Raw genomic sequence first — 19,229 nt, forward strand, 5'->3', positions numbered from 1 at the left:
CATCTAAAATTTATATTTACGTATATCAATACAATGGAACATTGTTTAGCCATAAAAAGGAACGAAATACTGATACATGGTACAACATGGATGAACCTTGAAACCATTATGCAAATGAAAGAAGTCAGGTATCAAAGGCCCCATATCATATAATGCCATTTATGTGAAACATCCAAAATAGGCAAATCCGTAGAGCCAGAAAGTGGATTATTGGTTGCCAGGGGCTGGGTGAAGGGGAAATGGGGAGTGACTGCTCAATAGGTACAAGGTTTCTTTCTTGGTGATGAAAAGCTCTGGAACTAGGTAGGTAGCGATGATGCACGATATTGTGAATGTGCCACTGAGTTGTTTACTTTAAAGTGATTAGAATGGTAAATTTTACGTTATATGCATTTTACTACAATCAAAAAAAGTAAACGATCTAAAATGAATATCTGAGAAGATTTGCAAGCTGGTTTTGAAAGACATTATTTAATAGGAAATATTAAATTACATTGAAATTTCTCCCATTAAAACTGTGTTTTCAAAAATTTTATATAATACTTGCCTGATACTGTCCTCACAGTAACAAGGACATAGTGAAGAGGCCTGTCGAAAAGCCACATTGTCCTCCCTTACTTTTGCCCTGAATCAGTCTCTGACTAGCCAGTGTCTTTTTTTTCCAGTGTAGAGGAGCAGAAAGGAGGGACCCATCTGGCTAGACCACAGATACTCAGGAAAAGGCATCCTCCTGTCATGTGGAACTTTGGATTATATAGCCAAGGTTAAACAATTCGAACAAGCTAGAATGTTGAAGAGACCTCTTATCTCAAAATCCATGACTTCAATATGTACGACTTCATATTTTAAAACTATACAAAGCACTTACCATTTCCTCAAAAAAAAAAATATGATTATAATCAAAGTCATAGGTAAACCACATTTTTCACTTTTTTTCAGGTCAGCTAGAATCTGATAGATTCTTATTAATGAGTGGTGGAAAGCCATCTCGGAAGTGTGGAATCCTTTCCAGTGGAAACAACCTCTTTTTCAATGAAGATGGCTTGCGCATGTTGATGACACGAGACCTGGATTTGTCACATGCTAGGTAATCATTTTTAAATGCTTTTGGAAAACCACATTGTAATGTACAGTAGCAGAACATAATTGAATCAGAAAGAAGAATCTCAAATACAAGGCCTTTCATTGGAAATGCTGAGTTACTCTCTTACCAAAGACTCCATTAAAACAAAATTTACATAATTATTCTAAAACTGAGAGAGATTTGTGCAATAACTAGATCAGAAATGAAACTCGGCTAAACAGAAAAAAGTTACTATCTGGTATTTTTACAAGATGGTGAATAGGAAATGGCTATGTTTAACTTACTTTCGCTTCAAGAAAATTTAAATGTAGCATCTTTATCTATCTTATACAGAATACTTTTCATTAGCACTTGGACTATGTAGAAATTATTCACACTATGCTTAGTAGAAAGCTTAATTGAAATACAATACACCCTCACATTATTCACAATTAATTTTATATCCATTAGCAGTTTAAGGACATTTGAAGTAAAGCCTTATTCTTTATAGGCATTTCTTTCCAGTGATGCATTCATACGTCGTAAGTACTCATTTTCTAAATTGAGCACAGTCACTCAGAAACAAACATTTTAAACTGGCTCAGAGGATTATGTCCTGTCAAGATGTGTCTCCTTTGATCATTTGATGAGCCAAACACTTAGCCAGGAAAATAAAAAAGACAGTTTAACATGTGTAAAATGGAACTTGACCTATTTTTTGCAAGTGATCAAAAAAAATGTTTTTGTTTTTTTGAAACATTTCAGAGTAAATTAAAAAACTCTTAACATATTTATCCACCTCTTCTAAATTTTTCATTTTTTGAATTATAAATTTGATTACGCTTTATAGAAAATACAATTTTATCTGTGAGATAATTTTAGTTTTAGAATGCAAGGTTTTATCACCATCCTATTTAAATGCATATGTTTTAATTTGATAACTCTTCATTTCAGGTTTATCATTGGCATCTGAGTTCTCTAATTTAAAAATTATTAGGTTTTTCTAAATAATTCTGAAATGGTCTATCTGTAACTAAATTAGTATAAACATTTTCTCAATACAAGTAAGCAATATGCTAAAAGTTTTTGTCTTTAAATTATTATTGTTTTTATAGATACAAATGTCACTAGGCACTAACCACTTTTTTCATTAATCCAATGTTAAAAGCTCCATTATTTATCTCATCTCAGTAGCATGCTGTGTAGGATTTGCATATATTGACCTCAGAATGCTCCATGTAAAATCCCAATTTTCTCAGGTTATGAGATAAATGAATACCCAGTTAATGGAGATGAGGGAGAGGAGGAATCCATGAAGAATGCATGGTTTTATATATGGAACTGATAACTTTTATTATAAGCCCCAGTATATTTCATATGTGTGACATGCATACATAATTGGGTATGTGTGTTGTATTACACACAAAATTTATTCTGTATTACCAGCAAGCACAGCAGCCAGACCAGGCACCAGCAGCTTGCCTGCCAAAGATAACATGTGAGCTAGTTTTCATCGGCACCCCAGCTGCTTGCTGCCATTCTATCCACCTCCCTGCCAGCTGGAAAGGCCGCCTCTGGCTGGATGCCACAGTTTTCAATGGCCAGTATCATCCATCCCAGACCTAGCAATAGTCAGAGGCTGGCACAGCCCACCATCACCGCTACCCCACACTCATGCTCCCCTGCCCCCAGCACAAAAGACAGAAAAGAGGCCCACGCTTGACATACCTTTTCCAAAGGATGCCTGGCCTGTCACAAAGAGGTGTTACAACTGGTGAATTTAAATGTCTCCCAAAACCAGTAATATGAGATCTGAAAAACTACTGGTAAAACCTGAGAATGGATGATTTTGCCACCAATGACAAAAAGTACATTGATTATATTCTTCAGTTTCAGATACTAAGGATAAAGAACCAAATTTATCCTAAATAGATGGCAGTACACACTCTCAAACTTGGACAGTTTTTGGACCCCTCCCATCTTCTTGTAGAAAAGCCAAAGGGTGCAGTGAATACTCACTTCTCTCAGACTCTTCTCCATGAAGGAGTAGGAAATATAAAAATATGGGTGCAGAATCGCCTTTTTTCAGATTTCACATTTTATTAACTCCCTTTCACATTAAAAAGGAAAATCTGTATTTGAAATTATTTCTTTGCACATTCATTAAATCATTATATTTATTAAAGCCACGCATTACCCCGTATTATCCTGTGTGCTTATCTTTTGTTAATGCTGTGTCTTTCTCACTGAAGTTAAAGACTACAGTAAATTTTACTCGTGTCAGATTTGTGCAGTTCTTCATGAGACTAGGATGTGGTAAAGGTGTTCCAGATCCCAGGAGCCAGCCAGTGCTTCTGCAGTATTCTCTCAACGGCGGCCTCTCATGGAGTCTCCTTCAAGAGTTCCTTTTCAGCAACTCCAGCAATGTGGGCAGATACATCGCCCTGGAGATACCCTTGAAAGCCCGTTCTGCTTCTACTCGCCTCCGCTGGTGGCAGCCATCTGAAAATGGGCACTTCTATAGTCCCTGGGTTATCGACCAGGTCAGTCCCTTTGGGATTAACTATTATAACTTTGTCACTTGTGCTGAATGGGGACTTAGATAGCAGTTAGTCCAACCCCTTAGCTCAGTAGAGGAAGCCCCTGACAGTTGAATGACTTGTCCAAGGGCACACGACTAGATATGATATGGCATTTAGCTTCCTTTCATTCTCTTTTCCTTCAATTGCCTGAGACTATGAAAATAGACTACACAGCAGAAGGCCCAGGTCCTGCTCAGAGAGGGTTCTGCCATATGCACAGAGGGACTTTAGCAAACATGGTACAAGGTTATCATTCTCTGAAAAGGAAAATGTGCAAATTAGCACTGGTGCCACATGCAGTAGCTCCCAAATCCTCTTTCCTAGCCTTGAAGAATATAAATAAATCTCCCTAACATCCTATGGACAGCTACAAGGATCTTCATTCATAATAAAATATGTATCAAATAGAACTCAAAGAACCTCTTAACAAATGGTAAAATCCATGCAAACAATTGAAACTGAAATGCCTTAGGGCACAACTGTCCTTAAATAGAAATTTATTAACACATGCAAGCCAAATTTTGCTTTCCCAGTTTGGGTACATGTAGTTTCCAAAGGCACAACTTGGCCAATAAAGGCTGTGAATGGTTTTGTCAATCCTTTGATTTGTTTTCTGTAGCTTCTTGCCAGATGGGCAAGCAGACCACACAAACAAGAGCATTCTGAAAGGCCCTCTAACATTCTGTTTGCTGTATAATGCCAGTTCTGAGCAATCTGACAGATAAAAACAAACAAAAAAGACAGCTTTCTCGCATCTTGAAACCAAATTGAAAATTTATGGGATCTTTTAAATACATTTCAGATTCTTATTGGAGGAAATATTTCTGGCAATACAGTCTTGGAGGATGATTTCACAACTCTGGATAGTAGGAAATGGCTGCTTCACCCCGGAGGCACCAAGATGCCTGTGTGTGGCTCTACCGGTGATGCCTTGGTCTTCATTGAAAAGGCCAGCACCCGATATGTAGTCACCACGGACATCGCTGTGAATGAGGATTCATTCCTACAAATAGATTTTGCTGCCTCCTGCTCAGTCACAGACTCTTGCTACGGTACGTATTCCATCTCCAAGTAGAGGGACAGATGTGTGTAAATGGGCACCTGTGGCTTCCTCTGTCAAAGGCTACACCTCTGTTAGATGTGTAAGTAAAACACAAGTGCACTTTGGGTCAAACTGTAACATTCTTGAAAACGTATGTAAATTGAGTTTTAGAAGTTTTTTTAAAGCATAAAGTATGAGCTTATTTTTAAGCATATGTACATGAAGACATCTTTTATATATTAATAATAACCCCAGGTTTATCATTTTTTGTAAATCCAAGATGTTTTCTTTAGTATCAGAATTTTGGAATAAAGAACTCTCATTACGTAGAGAATGCCAGAATAAGAAATAGGAATTACACATAAATCTGTATGTAAATGGGTTTTAATTCATAAGGCCTTAGATTAGTCCAGTTGTTCTCTCCTTTCATCTCCCCGAGATTTATAAAATTTTGTTCCTATTTAGCCTTATACTCTTCGCCATCATAGGTCATAGCATATTCTAGGCCACTCTCATTGTGACCAGTTGCCATCCTCTAGGTTGTATATGCACACACTCTCACTCATACATATCTTACACACACATGGACCTATCTTAGGAGAAACAAAAACTGACATCATTTTGCATTTGGACATTTCACCAGAACTTGAAGAACTGTCAGAATTCTGGGGCCCTCCTGGTCTTTTACTGCCCCATGTCACTCTTCTTCCGAGAGATCCAAACTGGAATGTTTGCAAGGTTCTTGCTGTGTTTTAAATTTGAGGAGGTTGAAATCTGAAGAATTTGATTACTTCCAAGGTCATAAAAAAACCCAGACATTTTGTATTTCCATTATTTTAAATTTAATACACACATCTTAGAAGGGATCCCAGAAGTACTCTGTCTACCTCAGATTCAATAAATCTGTCAACACTAAACTAGACAGTTGGAATGGAAATTGGAAAAGTATAAGGTACATACCTTGTCTTCAATAGGTGCAGTCTAGTTGAAGTGATACTTCAGAAACTCTGAGTCCAATAAATGACCAAATCAAATGCACTAGAGAGTGGTACTGATGCAAAATGTAATGAGTTCAAAGGAAGGAGAGATGACCGATGGAAGGTCAATTCAAGGAGTTTGGGAAGATTTCACAGAAGAGCTAAATCTTAAATGGGCATTGATGGTTAGAGTGGATTTGAGAGGTGAGCGGAGAGGAGAGAACATCCCAAGCTGGCTGACATCATAAGCAAAGAAGCAGAGGTAGGAGCTGTCCTGTGAGCAGGGGAAACTGTGAGGAGACCTGCCTGAACAGCTAATATTTGCATCTAATAGAGGAGAGCAGAGGACTAATTTTGAAAATGGAAAGGGACTCTGAGGTCCGAGATGCCTGCTCCATTAGCATAGGAAGTTGATGAGAACTTAAGGAGGTAAGTTATGACATAGCTGGCCTGAAGCAGCACCAGGATCAAAACTCTGCCCTATAAGCTCAGTCATGTGTAGTTTCTACCATAAGCTGGTGCAACCTCTTGAGAAATGTTTAATTGAATGACAAAATGAAAGAAGAAAATGGCAACAAGTTAAGAAGGGCCTTAAAAAGCAGGCACAGGAATTCGTGCTTGACAAGGTCATGTATAAGAGGGCACAAGTGCAGAGGAGCTCCATGGTGTGGTTTAGGGAGATTAGCCCAGGAGCTGATGAAGGCGGATAGGCTTCTTCTTCAGTGAAGAAGCCTCAGTGGTAATCTCTGTAGGAGGCAATGAAGACCTGCACTATAGGACATGAAGAGCAGTGGAATGGATAAAACTGATAAAAGATAATGCAAAAAGAAAAGAAGCAGCAGCTCTCAAAACTAGGTGACAGGTTGAACATAGAGGGTAAAGGAAAGAGAAGAGTAATATTTCAAAAATAATTATTTATAAATTTTGAACACAGAAAACTAGTGCAAAGGTATCATCACTGATAGAATTTGGTAGTTAAAAGGAGATGTTTATTTATGAGGGAAAATGGTGAGTGCTACTTTAGTTTGGGTGAAAGTAGTTTTGATTAGAGATGGTCTCTAGTCAGGAGAACTTTCAGTATGGAAAGCAGGAACTTTGTGCTGTGCATCCAATATACCAGCATCCAGAACCATGCCAGGCTGAATGAACATTTACTGAATGAATAAAATCAATTATGAGACCTAAAATTAAAGCTCAAAGAGTATACACATAGAGTAAAAGACGAGAAATGGAGTCTGGAAGCATGCCCACAGCTGGGCTAGTTAGCACAGGAGACAGAGAGAAAGTAAGACAGAAGATTCAGAATAATGTCACCCCCAAAAAAAGAAAGTTTCAAGAATGAGGAAGTGACCAACAATATCCAGCGCTGTGGAGTGGACAAGTACAACGCAGGCTGAGACAAACCATGGTATTTAACTAGAAAACACTACTAGGAACCTTAGGGCAGTGAGTGGTTTCATGCTGGCTGTACATAAGAATCTCCTGGGGAGCTTTAAAGCTCCTGACACCTTGGCCGTGCCCCAGAAGAGGGAAATTACAATCTTTGGAGGTGAGACCCTGGCACCAGTAGTTTCTAAAAGTACCCAACTGATATCAGTGTGCAGCCAAGATCGAGAATCACTGCTTTAGAGGAAGCAATTTCAGTAGGAAGGTGGGAGCTGGAGCAGTTTATAAGGACTTAAGAAGGGAATAGAGAGAGAAAAATATAAAATTGAGGGCATAAGTTGCATGTTTCAGAATAAGAAAAAGGAAAAACAGCCTGACTTGTGCTTTGGCACAAATTGCATAGCTTTTAGCCATCTCTTTACACCTTTCTGAATTCTCAGTATATCTCATAACACAGCAGAACAAGATGTGTAAGCAAAAGATTTTGCAATTTCCAAGAAGTTTCACCTACACCAAGAGCAAAATTGGCATTAGTTCATCAGGATCTTTACAGAATGGTCAAATTCTGTAAAGGCTGCTCAATTATTTTTAGCTATTTAAAAAGTAATCATTAAAATATATGATTAATATATTCAGTATTTATGTTAACCATTAAATAAACGGACATAATATATTATAGTTATATTATGATATGTAAGTTATATATCACATAATAAATTCTATAATGGTTAAATTAAATCATAAATATATATAACTGTTAAGGCTATTGCTTTAACTATGTGAAGCAATAGTTTTATTATGGTTGTTTTGAAAGTTTCTCTGTAAGGCTTGATTCAGTAAAATTATGTTTGATTATATCCCCTTAAAAGAAAAATTATTTCAATATGGAAAGTTAAAAATAATAACTAGTAATGTACAGAGGGGAAAATCAAACCAGGAAACATCTTAAACTAGGAAGCATAAATATGGAGGAAAATTCAAATTGACATTTGACTGAAATTAAAACCTATGAAAACATACGTAATTATGGTTCCTGGGTCTGCAGACATGTATTTCTATTCAGAATAATGTTTCCTGTTTCAGCTATTGAATTGGAATACTCAGTAGACCTCGGATTATCATGGCACCCATTGATAAGGGACTGTCTGCCTATGAATGTCGAATGCAGTCGTTATCACCTGCAGCGGATCCTGGTGTCAGACACGTTCAACAAGTGGACCAGAATCACTCTGCCTCTCCCTCCTTACACCAGGTATGAAAGCTTCTGCGTAGCGAACCCAAATGTGATATAATTTGGTATGCCAGATCTCAGTACAGCAAGTTTAAATGAGATAGGTGAGATTTTGTTACTCATTGATGGTATTGTCACACACGAATTATTAAAGCGATCTTAACAAGTAAAATAGAAACCAGTTTTTCTGGTGACATTGTTCTGTGTTTTCCTAAAATCCAGACCTTTACTGACTTTTAACTCTAATATTATTAAAAAATGGCATATGCAAGAAAACAGTGGCTGGATCAGTGAGCTGCTCCAACTTAATTTACTATGCCAAGAACAAGTCTTAAATTTAAAACAGGCACATTGTCAATCTGTAAATATAGCAGTGAGTGGACTCATAAAAATGAGGTATTCACTACCATAAATGTGTATTAAAATTAGTCTCTGCTTTTGAAATTTTATATCAAACAGGATCTTGAGAATTATCACCTGGATCATTCTTTAATGTGAAAAACTATCTTAAATGCTTCGTCCATTGTGTCTATAAGAAATTATGGTAGCTTAATAAAATTCGCTGGTAAATGCTGGTGAAAAAGTTATTTTAATTATCTGTGCACTTACACTCCTGTTTGCATAAAGCAGAGAATTCATCTTTCATAGTTACATGACTCTCTCTTTTCACCACCTAGGTCAGTGCAATTCATAGGAAACTTTAAAAATCTCAGAGGAATTCCTGTTCCCTCCAAGAAAGTGGTCATCAGTTGCTGGTCTTACAAAAGAGGCAAAGCAGCCAGCGTACTATGTAGAACAGGAGTTATAGTGAGGGCTCATGATTGTTCTCTCTCCTCCCCACAAATGAAGGATGAATAAATCTTCCTAGAAAATGACCATGAAATTCAACCATTCATCTAGGGCATAACTTTTGTTGAGATTATAAAAAATGGGATGGTTTCAGTTACTCACAGCCTAAGGCTGCTCAACAATTGCTGGCTCAGAGGTACGAGACTATATTAACTGTCAGCGGAGTTGCCAAGTTTAAATGAGATACGTGAGATTTGGTTGCTCATTAAAGGTATTACCATGCATGAATTATTAAGGCGGTCTTAATAAAATAGAAAAAAAAAACCTCCATTAAGGCAGAAGTCTTTTAAGTCTTTATGCATTCTGTGAGTTATTACCCAGCTACTTAGTAGCATTTTGCAAATAAACGACATTCTAAGATTTATTCCAGCTAGTCATTATCCCCTTGAGTGTTTCCTTCAAGAAAAGTAATTATTCCTCATTTTTAATCTAGCTTTTAATTGTTTCTTACATGTACCCACAAGAATTTTGACCCTTTTAAATGATATTTGAAGAATCTGATGAGCATACATTTCCTCTTGCCATTGTATTGAAAATATGCAGTTTATTTATATACTGTCCTCAAAGCTCATGTTGTACAATGATTTTAAAGTCAACACTGCTTTATAACAAGACTCTTTGGATAATTCAGGAAAAAAAAAACATGTATGGATGGAGCCCAAGTCAAACCCACTTTTCATTATGCCCTGTCACATGCCAGAGATCATTAGAACAATGAGCCAGGCTCACGCTACTTTCTCTGAAACACAGGTTAACCTGTCTATACTATATCTGCTCTTATATCCAGTTACTTTTTAAATATGGTGTTTCCTTGTTTTGAGTTGAACTTATGCCTCAGCATCTGCAGTGTTTACGTGTTCCCCCATGACAGAATTGAGAATTTTAGTTTGTAGCTCTTTATTATAAATAAATACGATGCTGACAACTTAAAGCCATGTGCTAGATAGGAGTTAGGCGTGACTGTGACAATGTGCCACACGTAGGTCTCTCCACTCACTCGGTTATCTCATGACCACGAGGCTAGGATCCCAATACTGCTGATATAATGGTGGTAAGTCAATTAAGTTTGGTTGCCCATAAATTGACATCAAACCATTAGCCAAACTGAAATGGCCAGTAGTCATCAGTAATGATTATTCATCCATTTAGTCATTCATTAAACAAATATTTTTGAAGTATTTCATTATGTGCTAGTTCCATGTAAGGGGCTGAACTTATTTTTGCCTCAAGGAGCTTTTAGTTCAGTGCAAGAGATAAATATAAAACTCAACTGCGATAAGCAATGGAGGACAGTTGCATGATGCCAAGACATTGTATATCATAGGGAGATTTGCCTTGGTCAAGAAAATCAAGGAATGCTTTTTTGAGAAAGGATAATTGAGGTAAGATATGAAGGATGAATAGGAGTTAATTAGGTGGAGAGTGAGGGGAAGAGTTTTGTACTGAAGGATAATAGCCTATAATAGGAGGAAGCAGAGTTTTTGAGATACTGAAAGAATGGATCAGAGAGAGAGTGTGGAGTGAGGTGTGAAATATTGACAGACCATGAAGTGCATTGTAGGTTGTACTAAAGATTTGAGAATTTGTTATTTGAACAGTGAAAAGCTTACTAAAGTACTTGGGAATAGGGAGACATGATCAGATTTGCATTTAGAAAAGCTTATTCTAACTGCAGAACAAATTGGAGAGGATAAGAGTAGATGTAAGGAGACTCTTAAAGAGGCAGTAAGTGTTAATAGCTTGGACTATGATGCAGCAGACGTGAAGAGAATGGAGAAACTCAAGTAAAATGGAGGCAGTAAAACTGACTGAGCTTCATGATGAATTGGACATGGGATGGTGAGGTAGAGGGCATTGCTAAAGATGACTCCCTGATTTCTGAATTGCAGAAATGAATGAGTGCTGATGCTTTTCACTGGGAAGGGAACACTGAGACTAAACACAAGATACATCACTCTCTGCTCCAGACACTATTGTACTAAAACCTAAATAAATTGCAGGAGATGGAACCATAGGTATATTCCTCCCCATATACACTGATTAAATTAGACCTTACTGGAAGGAAAAAAAAAAGTGAATGGAAAGCATTGTGCTTTTGTGGAGGACTCTGGCTTCTCAGCCCTGTGAGCTTTAAAGCAAGTCATTTCATGTCCCTAAGCTTCAGATTCCCTATCTGAAAAATGGAGATACTTTTGCCACATAAAAATCTAATAAATGTGCCTGGAAGTGTTTGAAACATTATAAATATTTATTAAAATGTAAATCGTTTTTACTTTTATAAGTTAACAACGTAATCACACTTGTTAACCAGAGCACAGGTTTATTTTCAGACTTCAGCTTCAGTCAGATTAAGAAGTCTTCCTACATTAGCTTAACAAGAGTGAGCCCATGAGGTAGGACACTGTGTTAAGTTCCTGCCCTGGAAGAGGTTACACTATGATTGGGGAAAATGAGAAGCGTACTGAATAAACAACTTAAAAATAATAAATGCTGCATATAATTTAGAGCTCTACTAAGGAATAGGCTAGACATGCTGTAGGTATTGAGAGATGGGAGACAGTGCTGAATGCCAGAGTTAGAGAGGGCTTCGTGGGAGACATGGGCCCTGGCCTCAAAGGATGGCCAGGAATTAGGTGGCTAGGGGAAGGGCAGTCTAAATCAGGGGAACAATGTGAACAGGGCACATGAGTCTGGGACGAGCACAGGAGTTGCTAATAAAAGCAGAGGACTCATATCTGGAAGCTGTGGAAAGTTGTTTGTTCATAGAGTTGGGTTAACTTATAGCGAGTTTGAAGCAAGACAATAGGGTTTAGACTTGTAGGAAAAATAAACTAGGGTGAGTTTTGAGCTGAGAATATTCTTTCAAGAAAAAAATAGGAGAACAGAGACTCACGTAAGAGGAAAGTGGCAAAGGCATTTTGATAATGACTAATCATGAAGTAACAAGGGTCTGGGCTACAGCTAACATGGAGGGGATAAAGCAAATATTATAGAACACTTTGAAGAAAGAATTTATAAAACTCAGTAACAACTTCTCCACATATCAAGAGATGACTCTAAAGTTTGAAGCCTGAGAGAGAAAAAGTGGGGAGAGAGTTAAAGAGGGACAATATGGCAAATTTAATCAATTGATTCTGAATTAATACGATAACTGGAAATACAAATGGAAACATCCATTTGACAGAGATATGAAGATCAGAGACAAGAAAAGAAATAAACTTTGGAGGCATGAGCATAGAAGTGATAGGCAATGCTGTAAAATTTTATCAGCTCTCCATTTAAAAAGAAAAGAAAGAATTCCTAAGCTTAATGGCACAATGAGTAGAAATAACTATTAAAGGGATCAGGAGGATGCAGTCAGAAAGGTAGAAGAAGAATCGGAATAACATATCTAAAAGCCAAGTGAGAAGAGAGTATTAAGAAGGAAGAAGTGGTCATCAGTGACAAATGCTACAGCAAATCGCAAATAAAAAAAGCTTCCCAGTAAATTTATTAAATTTTTTTTCAATAAGGAAATACTCTGACCTTCGAAAGAACATTTTCAGTAAGATACTGAAAATAAACGTAGCTTGTCTGGCCCAGTGGGCTTAACTACTATATTAGTAATACATCCTTATTGCTTGCCTAAGGAGAAATAGAACGCCTGGAATTCTTGAGAAAAGCTGAAAAATAAGATAGGAAGATGCCAAAATTGATTTCATAGCCTCTAGTCTGAATCTTCCTCCTCCTCTTTACTAGCCCCAAACTAAAAATAACGGATGGCTCAAGTGGCACACGTTCTTGAATTGTCACCTGAGAACCAGGGTGAGTCAATGGAAGGGCAGGTAACTCAAATCCATCGAGAAAGGGAAAAGCTGCCACTGAAGGCTCAGGTGTGACTTGGCTATTTTAAGTCATAGTTTGAAGATGATCCATTCCCTTCTAGTAGCCCTAATGACCTAGCTGATACCACAGTCTTTAAAGATTAACTACAACACTTTGGGTGCCAGGTGTTTTTAGCCGTAGCATGGCAGCTACTTAATGTTTGTGGGACATTTAAAGGAAAGGCAATGAGCACATGAAAGGATAAAAAGATTGTGGAATGATCAGGATGATGGAGTGGGAATGGAGGAGGCTGTAGCTTTTTGCAGGTGAACCAGTTTAAGGATATTTTTCAATGATATTTCTACCTACTATAAATGCAAAGAAAAGGTCTTATACAAACAATACCAAATACCAGCATAATATTTACTGAGTTCATCATGGAAAAATATTCAAGAGAATTACAAGTTTATTTTTTAAAGAAGAGATTCTTTAAACTTGCCCTGGTATGCTTTATTTTTCTCCATTGTTACTTCCAACTTAACAGTATCTTTTGAAAGACTTTTTGCAAGCATTCATATTACTGCATATCTTGTTAAAATTTTTCAATCAAGTCTAGGAAGACTTGGACTTCTCTTCCATATCCATCTTCTCATGCATCACTGTGATACTCTGAGCATTGTTCTTATTACTTTATCAAATTTCTGCTGGTCTTTCAAGACCACAAAACATAAAATTTTGTCTGGCACAAACCATGGTATCATCGATTTCACACACTGAATATATTAATATTATTTTGGTATTATGTTAAAACAAATCTATTTCCATTTCTAGTACAACAGAGAACAAAACTATTTCCAGAAACAATGCATTCCCTTTAGGCGTTATTAGTTGTCAACATTTTTTGCCGAAGTTTTTTCAGAGAATTTGAGATTCAGCTGTACTTTGTACTTGTTGCTATCTGTGGATTCGTAAGAATTAAATATAAAAATAAGTAATTCTCCATTGAGAATGTATTTTGTAAGTTATAGGAATTCCTTTTATTTGAAGGATGGACCAGTGTATTTGATGCCCTCAGTGGGCTTACACAGAACATTGTAGTTTTATAATTATTACTGATAATAATTATCAGCAAAAATAATAAAACTTTATTTCACACACACGAAAAAGAGAATAGTCATTCTCTTTTATTGTAATTTTCAAATTAAAATTTCATAGTGAGTTCGAAGACCACAGATTATTTTTGGCTCACATTGATGTATTTAAAATCCAAACATACAAAATTAAAGAAAATAGTACACTATACTTTCATATAACTTCACCATGCTTCAACAATTATCAATTCATGACCAACTTTGTTTTATCAATAGCACTGCTCACTTCCACCCCATCTTATTTTGAAGCAAATTATAGACATCATATCATTTCAACTTTAAATAGTTTAGTATGTATCTCTAAAAAGGGACTTTTTAAACAATGTAACTGTGATATTATCACACTTAAAAATTAATTATTTCTTATTCAATAGTTACTCAGTTTTCAGATGTCCCTGTTGCTCTCATAAAGCATGTTATAGTTTTTTTCAGATTAGGATACATATCAATATAATTGATTGACATGTCTCCTGAGTCTCCTTTAACCTCAAGGTCCCCCTGCCTACCTTTTAAGATGAGGTCTAAGACACAAGGAGGTTATGCAATTTTCCCCATAGACACACAGTCAGTGGCTAAACCATGATTGTACTAAAGGTCTCCATTTTTTCTCTACCAAGGATGAAAGAAAGGCCATGTGACGTGGCTCATTTAAATTCTATTGCTAACTCGAATATGCTTTCTACCCTAGTTCCAGAGAGATGTTATGAAGGACTTAACTTACAAAAGACCTTTATGAGGTACCTTACCTTTATCACATTTGTCTGGGCTCATAACCTGTAGTCCAAACACTTTCTCCTCACATGCCAGTTTTCAGACTTCAGTGTGTTATAAGACATTTAGGAGAAAGGAAAATTAAATGACAGTATACATTCTTTCATGGTCAAATTAATGTCACCTGAAATTTCTGGAATGTTATAGTCATTTTCTGTCCTACAAATTCCCAGTGTTAATTATAATCACCAAGATAATTTTCTACCAAAAGATCAGGGATGCCTAAATTAAGTGCCTCCTGCTAGGCTGCTGAATCTATGGCCTTCCAGCCTCTGCCTGCCATTCAAGACAACTAAGTTTCTTAGTAACACATCAGCGCCAGCAATGGTGTGCTAAGTCAGGAGATAATGGGTTCTAGATGTAGGTCTAAAGTAAGAAGCTATAGATCCCCTCCTCCTTGACTGGCAGTCTCAAAACCTGTGAAGCAAGTCAATTGTACAAAACAGTTTCTAAGAGCCATCCTCTCATTTCCACTCCAAAGTGTGTCTTCCTTCTTATGTTCATAGCTCAGTGTCTTCTTCATGAGGCTGTCCCCCGGAGCAAGGCCTTTGTGTCCCTTGTCAGATGGTCCACCCTTTTAGAGCCCTTCACCACAAGTAATTCTTTCACTCCTGGTACCAAAGTTCACACTTCCTTTCTAGTGCCTACTTTTTCTTTAGCTCTTGTCCATAGTTCATGGGTTGTGACCTTCTGTTCAGTTGAGCCATGCTTCTGCCCAAATATACACCCACGAGTGGAATTGCTGGATCATATAGTAACTCTGTGTTCAACATTTTGAGAAACAGACAATAGCTACCATTTACTAGTCCCACCAGCAGTATATATGGGTTCAGATTTCCCCACATCCTTGCCAACACTTGTTACTGCTGTCTTTATCATAGCCATCCTAGTGAATATAACATTGTATCTCATTGTGGTTTTGATTTCAATTTCTCTAATGACTAATGATGTTGAACATCTTTTCATGCATTTACCAGTTATATATATATCTTCTTTGAAGTATTGTCCACTTTTGTCTAATGCAGAGAAATAGGCTAATAGAGGACATTTTATGCCAAATATGAAGGCGGAATCTTGGATAAGGCAAATACAGGGCACATTTTTAAATATGACAGAGATTTCAGAGCCTCTAACTCAAAACAGAGGCCAGGGCTTCAGCTATGACACTGACTTGAAAAAGACGACAGACGTGTGTACATACAGCAGCAATACACACAGCCTTCTGTAGTTAAACAACTGTTCATATTTTAGGGTTATGGTAGATATAGGATTATTTTTTAAAGATTGAGATAGAGTTTTGAAGGATTTACTAAATGAAAATACAAAGTAATAATAAACCAGAAGATCCTTGCCTTGTCTCGGTTTTGTGAGTAGCTCAGTATGACTTAGGGCATAGAGCCTCAACTTCTTCCTTAGTAGAGTGGAAGTGTTGGGCTATGTTTTCTAATTCTAAATATTTTATGTATCTCTTTGAAAGTAAAGGAAATATCAGGGATAGTGAAAAAGTTAAAAAAAATTATGTATGGTTCTTTTCAAAGGGCTTTTTCTCCTGATGATAATGACAACAAAGATGTCATAGAGTTTTCCTGAAGAAAAGAGTGAATACAGACTCAGAAATATAAAACCTATTAAAAGGTATAGAGGCAGTTGGGGGAAAGGTTCCCAAGGAGCAGTGATAGAAACCATACTATTGACAGGGACATTTTTTAACTGCTTACCAATGGATATTTAATTATTAAACAACACTTAGGAGCACTTGCTATGTGCTGTAGATGGAGAGGAAATGATATAAATTCAGAAAAGAGGTGAAAGGAGACATTTCAAGGATATGGAAAAGGAGAAGTCAGCTCTGGGGCCATTTTCCTCCCAATACCAAGAAGCAGCAGCTGGTGGTGGCCGTCATTATAAGGAAGCTTCAGGATAAATGATGACACCTGCCAAGGGACTTTACCAAGATACTCATAGGTCGTGGTAAACATGACCTAATTAATTTTCACAACACTCTTGCAAGGTGGGAAGTAACATTTTCCTAGTTTTACAGATGTGGAAGTGTCAGCACATAAACATAAGTGATCTGGCCCTTTTACATAATGAAGCTGTGACAGGGTTGGGAATAAGAAGTCCTAGCAATTCAACTTTCAGACTTTTATGTTTAACTTCTATTCCAATTTGTCCTCTCAGTGAAAGTGTTTCCTTTTCTTAAAAAACAATATTGGATAATGTATGTACTCCTCTTTTATGGTACATAATTACTAGATATAGTTATTCCCAAGGATATAAAAATCATCACATTTGAGATGGGACCTTAAAATCATCTAATTTAACCCCCTCATTATATATGTTAAATTACTCACCATGGACATAAAACTTACTAGTGCCGAGAGTACAGATCAGAGCCCTAATTTATATTTACTCTTATTGGCCAACTCCAATTTTAGTACATTCTACACGTGGTTTCTGCTGTGAAATGCCACCGAGTTGTACAAACTGAAAATGTCATGGCTAGACATCTCTCATAAAAGCTATCAACCCTAACAATGCGTCTGGCTCTTAAATCTTCCATACAATCTCTCTGTTAAGTTGCTGCCCAGACTGTGATTAAACCCAACCAATGATTAGAAAGCCACCACCTGCTAAGCAGCCCATGCCACTTCCCAACTGCTAGAAAGGTCTCCTCCCCCTTTAACAGCCATCAGATCATTGCCTCCTCCACAGCTGACCCCCAGCCCCTGTCTATCCACCCTACTAGCTGTGTCTTATTTGATTCTTCCTGGACATCTTTATTGCTGTTAACTTAATATTCTTGCAGTAAATGTTTATGAAGCCCAATCTATAGGTGTCACCAACAATAAAATGGTAAATAAGGAGAAGGTAACAGAGGAAATTACATATAAATAGGCACTTTTAATATAAGATGATAAGGGCTTTAATGGAGCATGTATAAAACATTAGGGGAACATAGGAGTTTTAGTAGTTGCCTACTATCTATAAGCACTGAAGATACAAAACAATATTCCCTGAAGGAATACAGAGATATTCCCTGCCCTTAAGAAGCTATGGTCTAAAGAAAGAAGAAATATATAAGTTGTGACTTGTTCTCAGAATTCAAGTAATTTATATGCTATGGAAATATGACATTTTACTATGTTATTTATAAGATGTTTCTGCATGTAAACAAGCATAGCTATTAATAAACTTAGTCATTAAAAATTAACTGATTAGCAGTCGCTGAGTTGCACAACCCTAGAGGGCCATCCTCACATAGCTTACTGTAAGAACGGCGACCCCTAGATACCAACTCCCTGCACCTATAAAGCACCTACTAAGTGCTAGGCACTGTACACAGAGTGTATAAAGTTGAACAAAAGGGATTAACACCGCTCCCCTATAACTTAATCCTCTGAGAAGACAGACATTTAATATATGACTATAATTATATATGTATGACTATATATGACTACAATTAATAAACAATATTATAAAAGGAAAAGAACAGTTTGCCATGGAAGAAACGTAATTTTTAAAGAGATCAGAAAGAAAATTTTTCTATGAAGACCTGACATTTCCTCTGACACCTAAAGGACGCACAGGGATTAACCAGGCAGAGAGAGAAGGAAAACATGCAGGCAGAGGTGGTAAAGAGTTTTGTGAGCTTTGGGAACTGAGGGAAGGAGCAGTGCTCCAGAAGTAAACAGGGTGAGGGGCTAGAAGAGAGGACCCAGCTCAGGTAGAGTCTTGTGGGCCAAGGAGTTGAAGTTAAATGCAATAGGAAGTGATAGGAGGGTATTAGGCAGACATTTCTGTGCTGGGAGGAACGTAAGGGGCCTGGGGAGCAAGGAAGTTTGTGGAGAAATCAGTCAGTGCGTAGATGTTCAGTAAACAAATATTGAACTGAACTATTTATTTTCAGGGTCAAGACTTCAGTTCTGGTCTGTTTCTTTTCTATTTTCTAAACTTAGTATAAATGTTTTCACTTAGAAAATGCGAAGTCCTGTTGTTTGGTCTTTTGTCCTGCCTAAAGCAGATATCTCTCAGTCAAGTGATTAACAGTTTTTTTATTGACAAAAGTATATGAATCCACAAAACAAAACTTGCTTTGACCAGTTATTTCTTCTGTGAGTCTTTGAATGTTCAAACTCACTTGAGCCCCAAACATTGTTTGGATTTTACTGCCATCTAGTGTCTCTAAAAGCATAAGTTTATTTGTGTTTCTGAACAAGATCCTCCAGGAAACTGTACAAATGAGCAAATGTATTTCTCTTTCTGGAATGGGAGAATCTCTGTTTTGGTTTTATTTATATTGCATTTAAATTAATATAAAATAAATCTAGTCCTATTCATAACCCTCTTTCCTTTCTCTGTCCAATTACCTG

General features: G+C 37.0%; 1 protein-coding gene across 2 annotated transcripts in view; it reads left to right on the forward strand.

Moving 5' to 3' along the window:
• Positions 1 to 19,229, forward strand: part of RELN (reelin) — a 457,821-nt gene that overhangs the window by 398,260 nt on the left and 40,332 nt on the right. For both annotated transcript variants that reach the window (XM_006925407.2, XM_025041934.1), the window contains exons 43-46: positions 940 to 1,087; positions 3,348 to 3,606; positions 4,448 to 4,697; positions 8,134 to 8,302. In XM_006925407.2, the coding sequence (XP_006925469.1) occupies positions 940 to 1,087; positions 3,348 to 3,606; positions 4,448 to 4,697; positions 8,134 to 8,302 (826 nt within the window). The remainder of the gene's footprint in view (positions 1 to 939; positions 1,088 to 3,347; positions 3,607 to 4,447; positions 4,698 to 8,133; positions 8,303 to 19,229) is intronic.

This window comes from Pteropus alecto, unplaced genomic scaffold (genome assembly GCF_000325575.1).
Source record: "Pteropus alecto unplaced genomic scaffold, ASM32557v1 scaffold109, whole genome shotgun sequence".
NCBI lineage: Eukaryota > Metazoa > Chordata > Mammalia > Chiroptera > Pteropodidae > Pteropus > Pteropus alecto.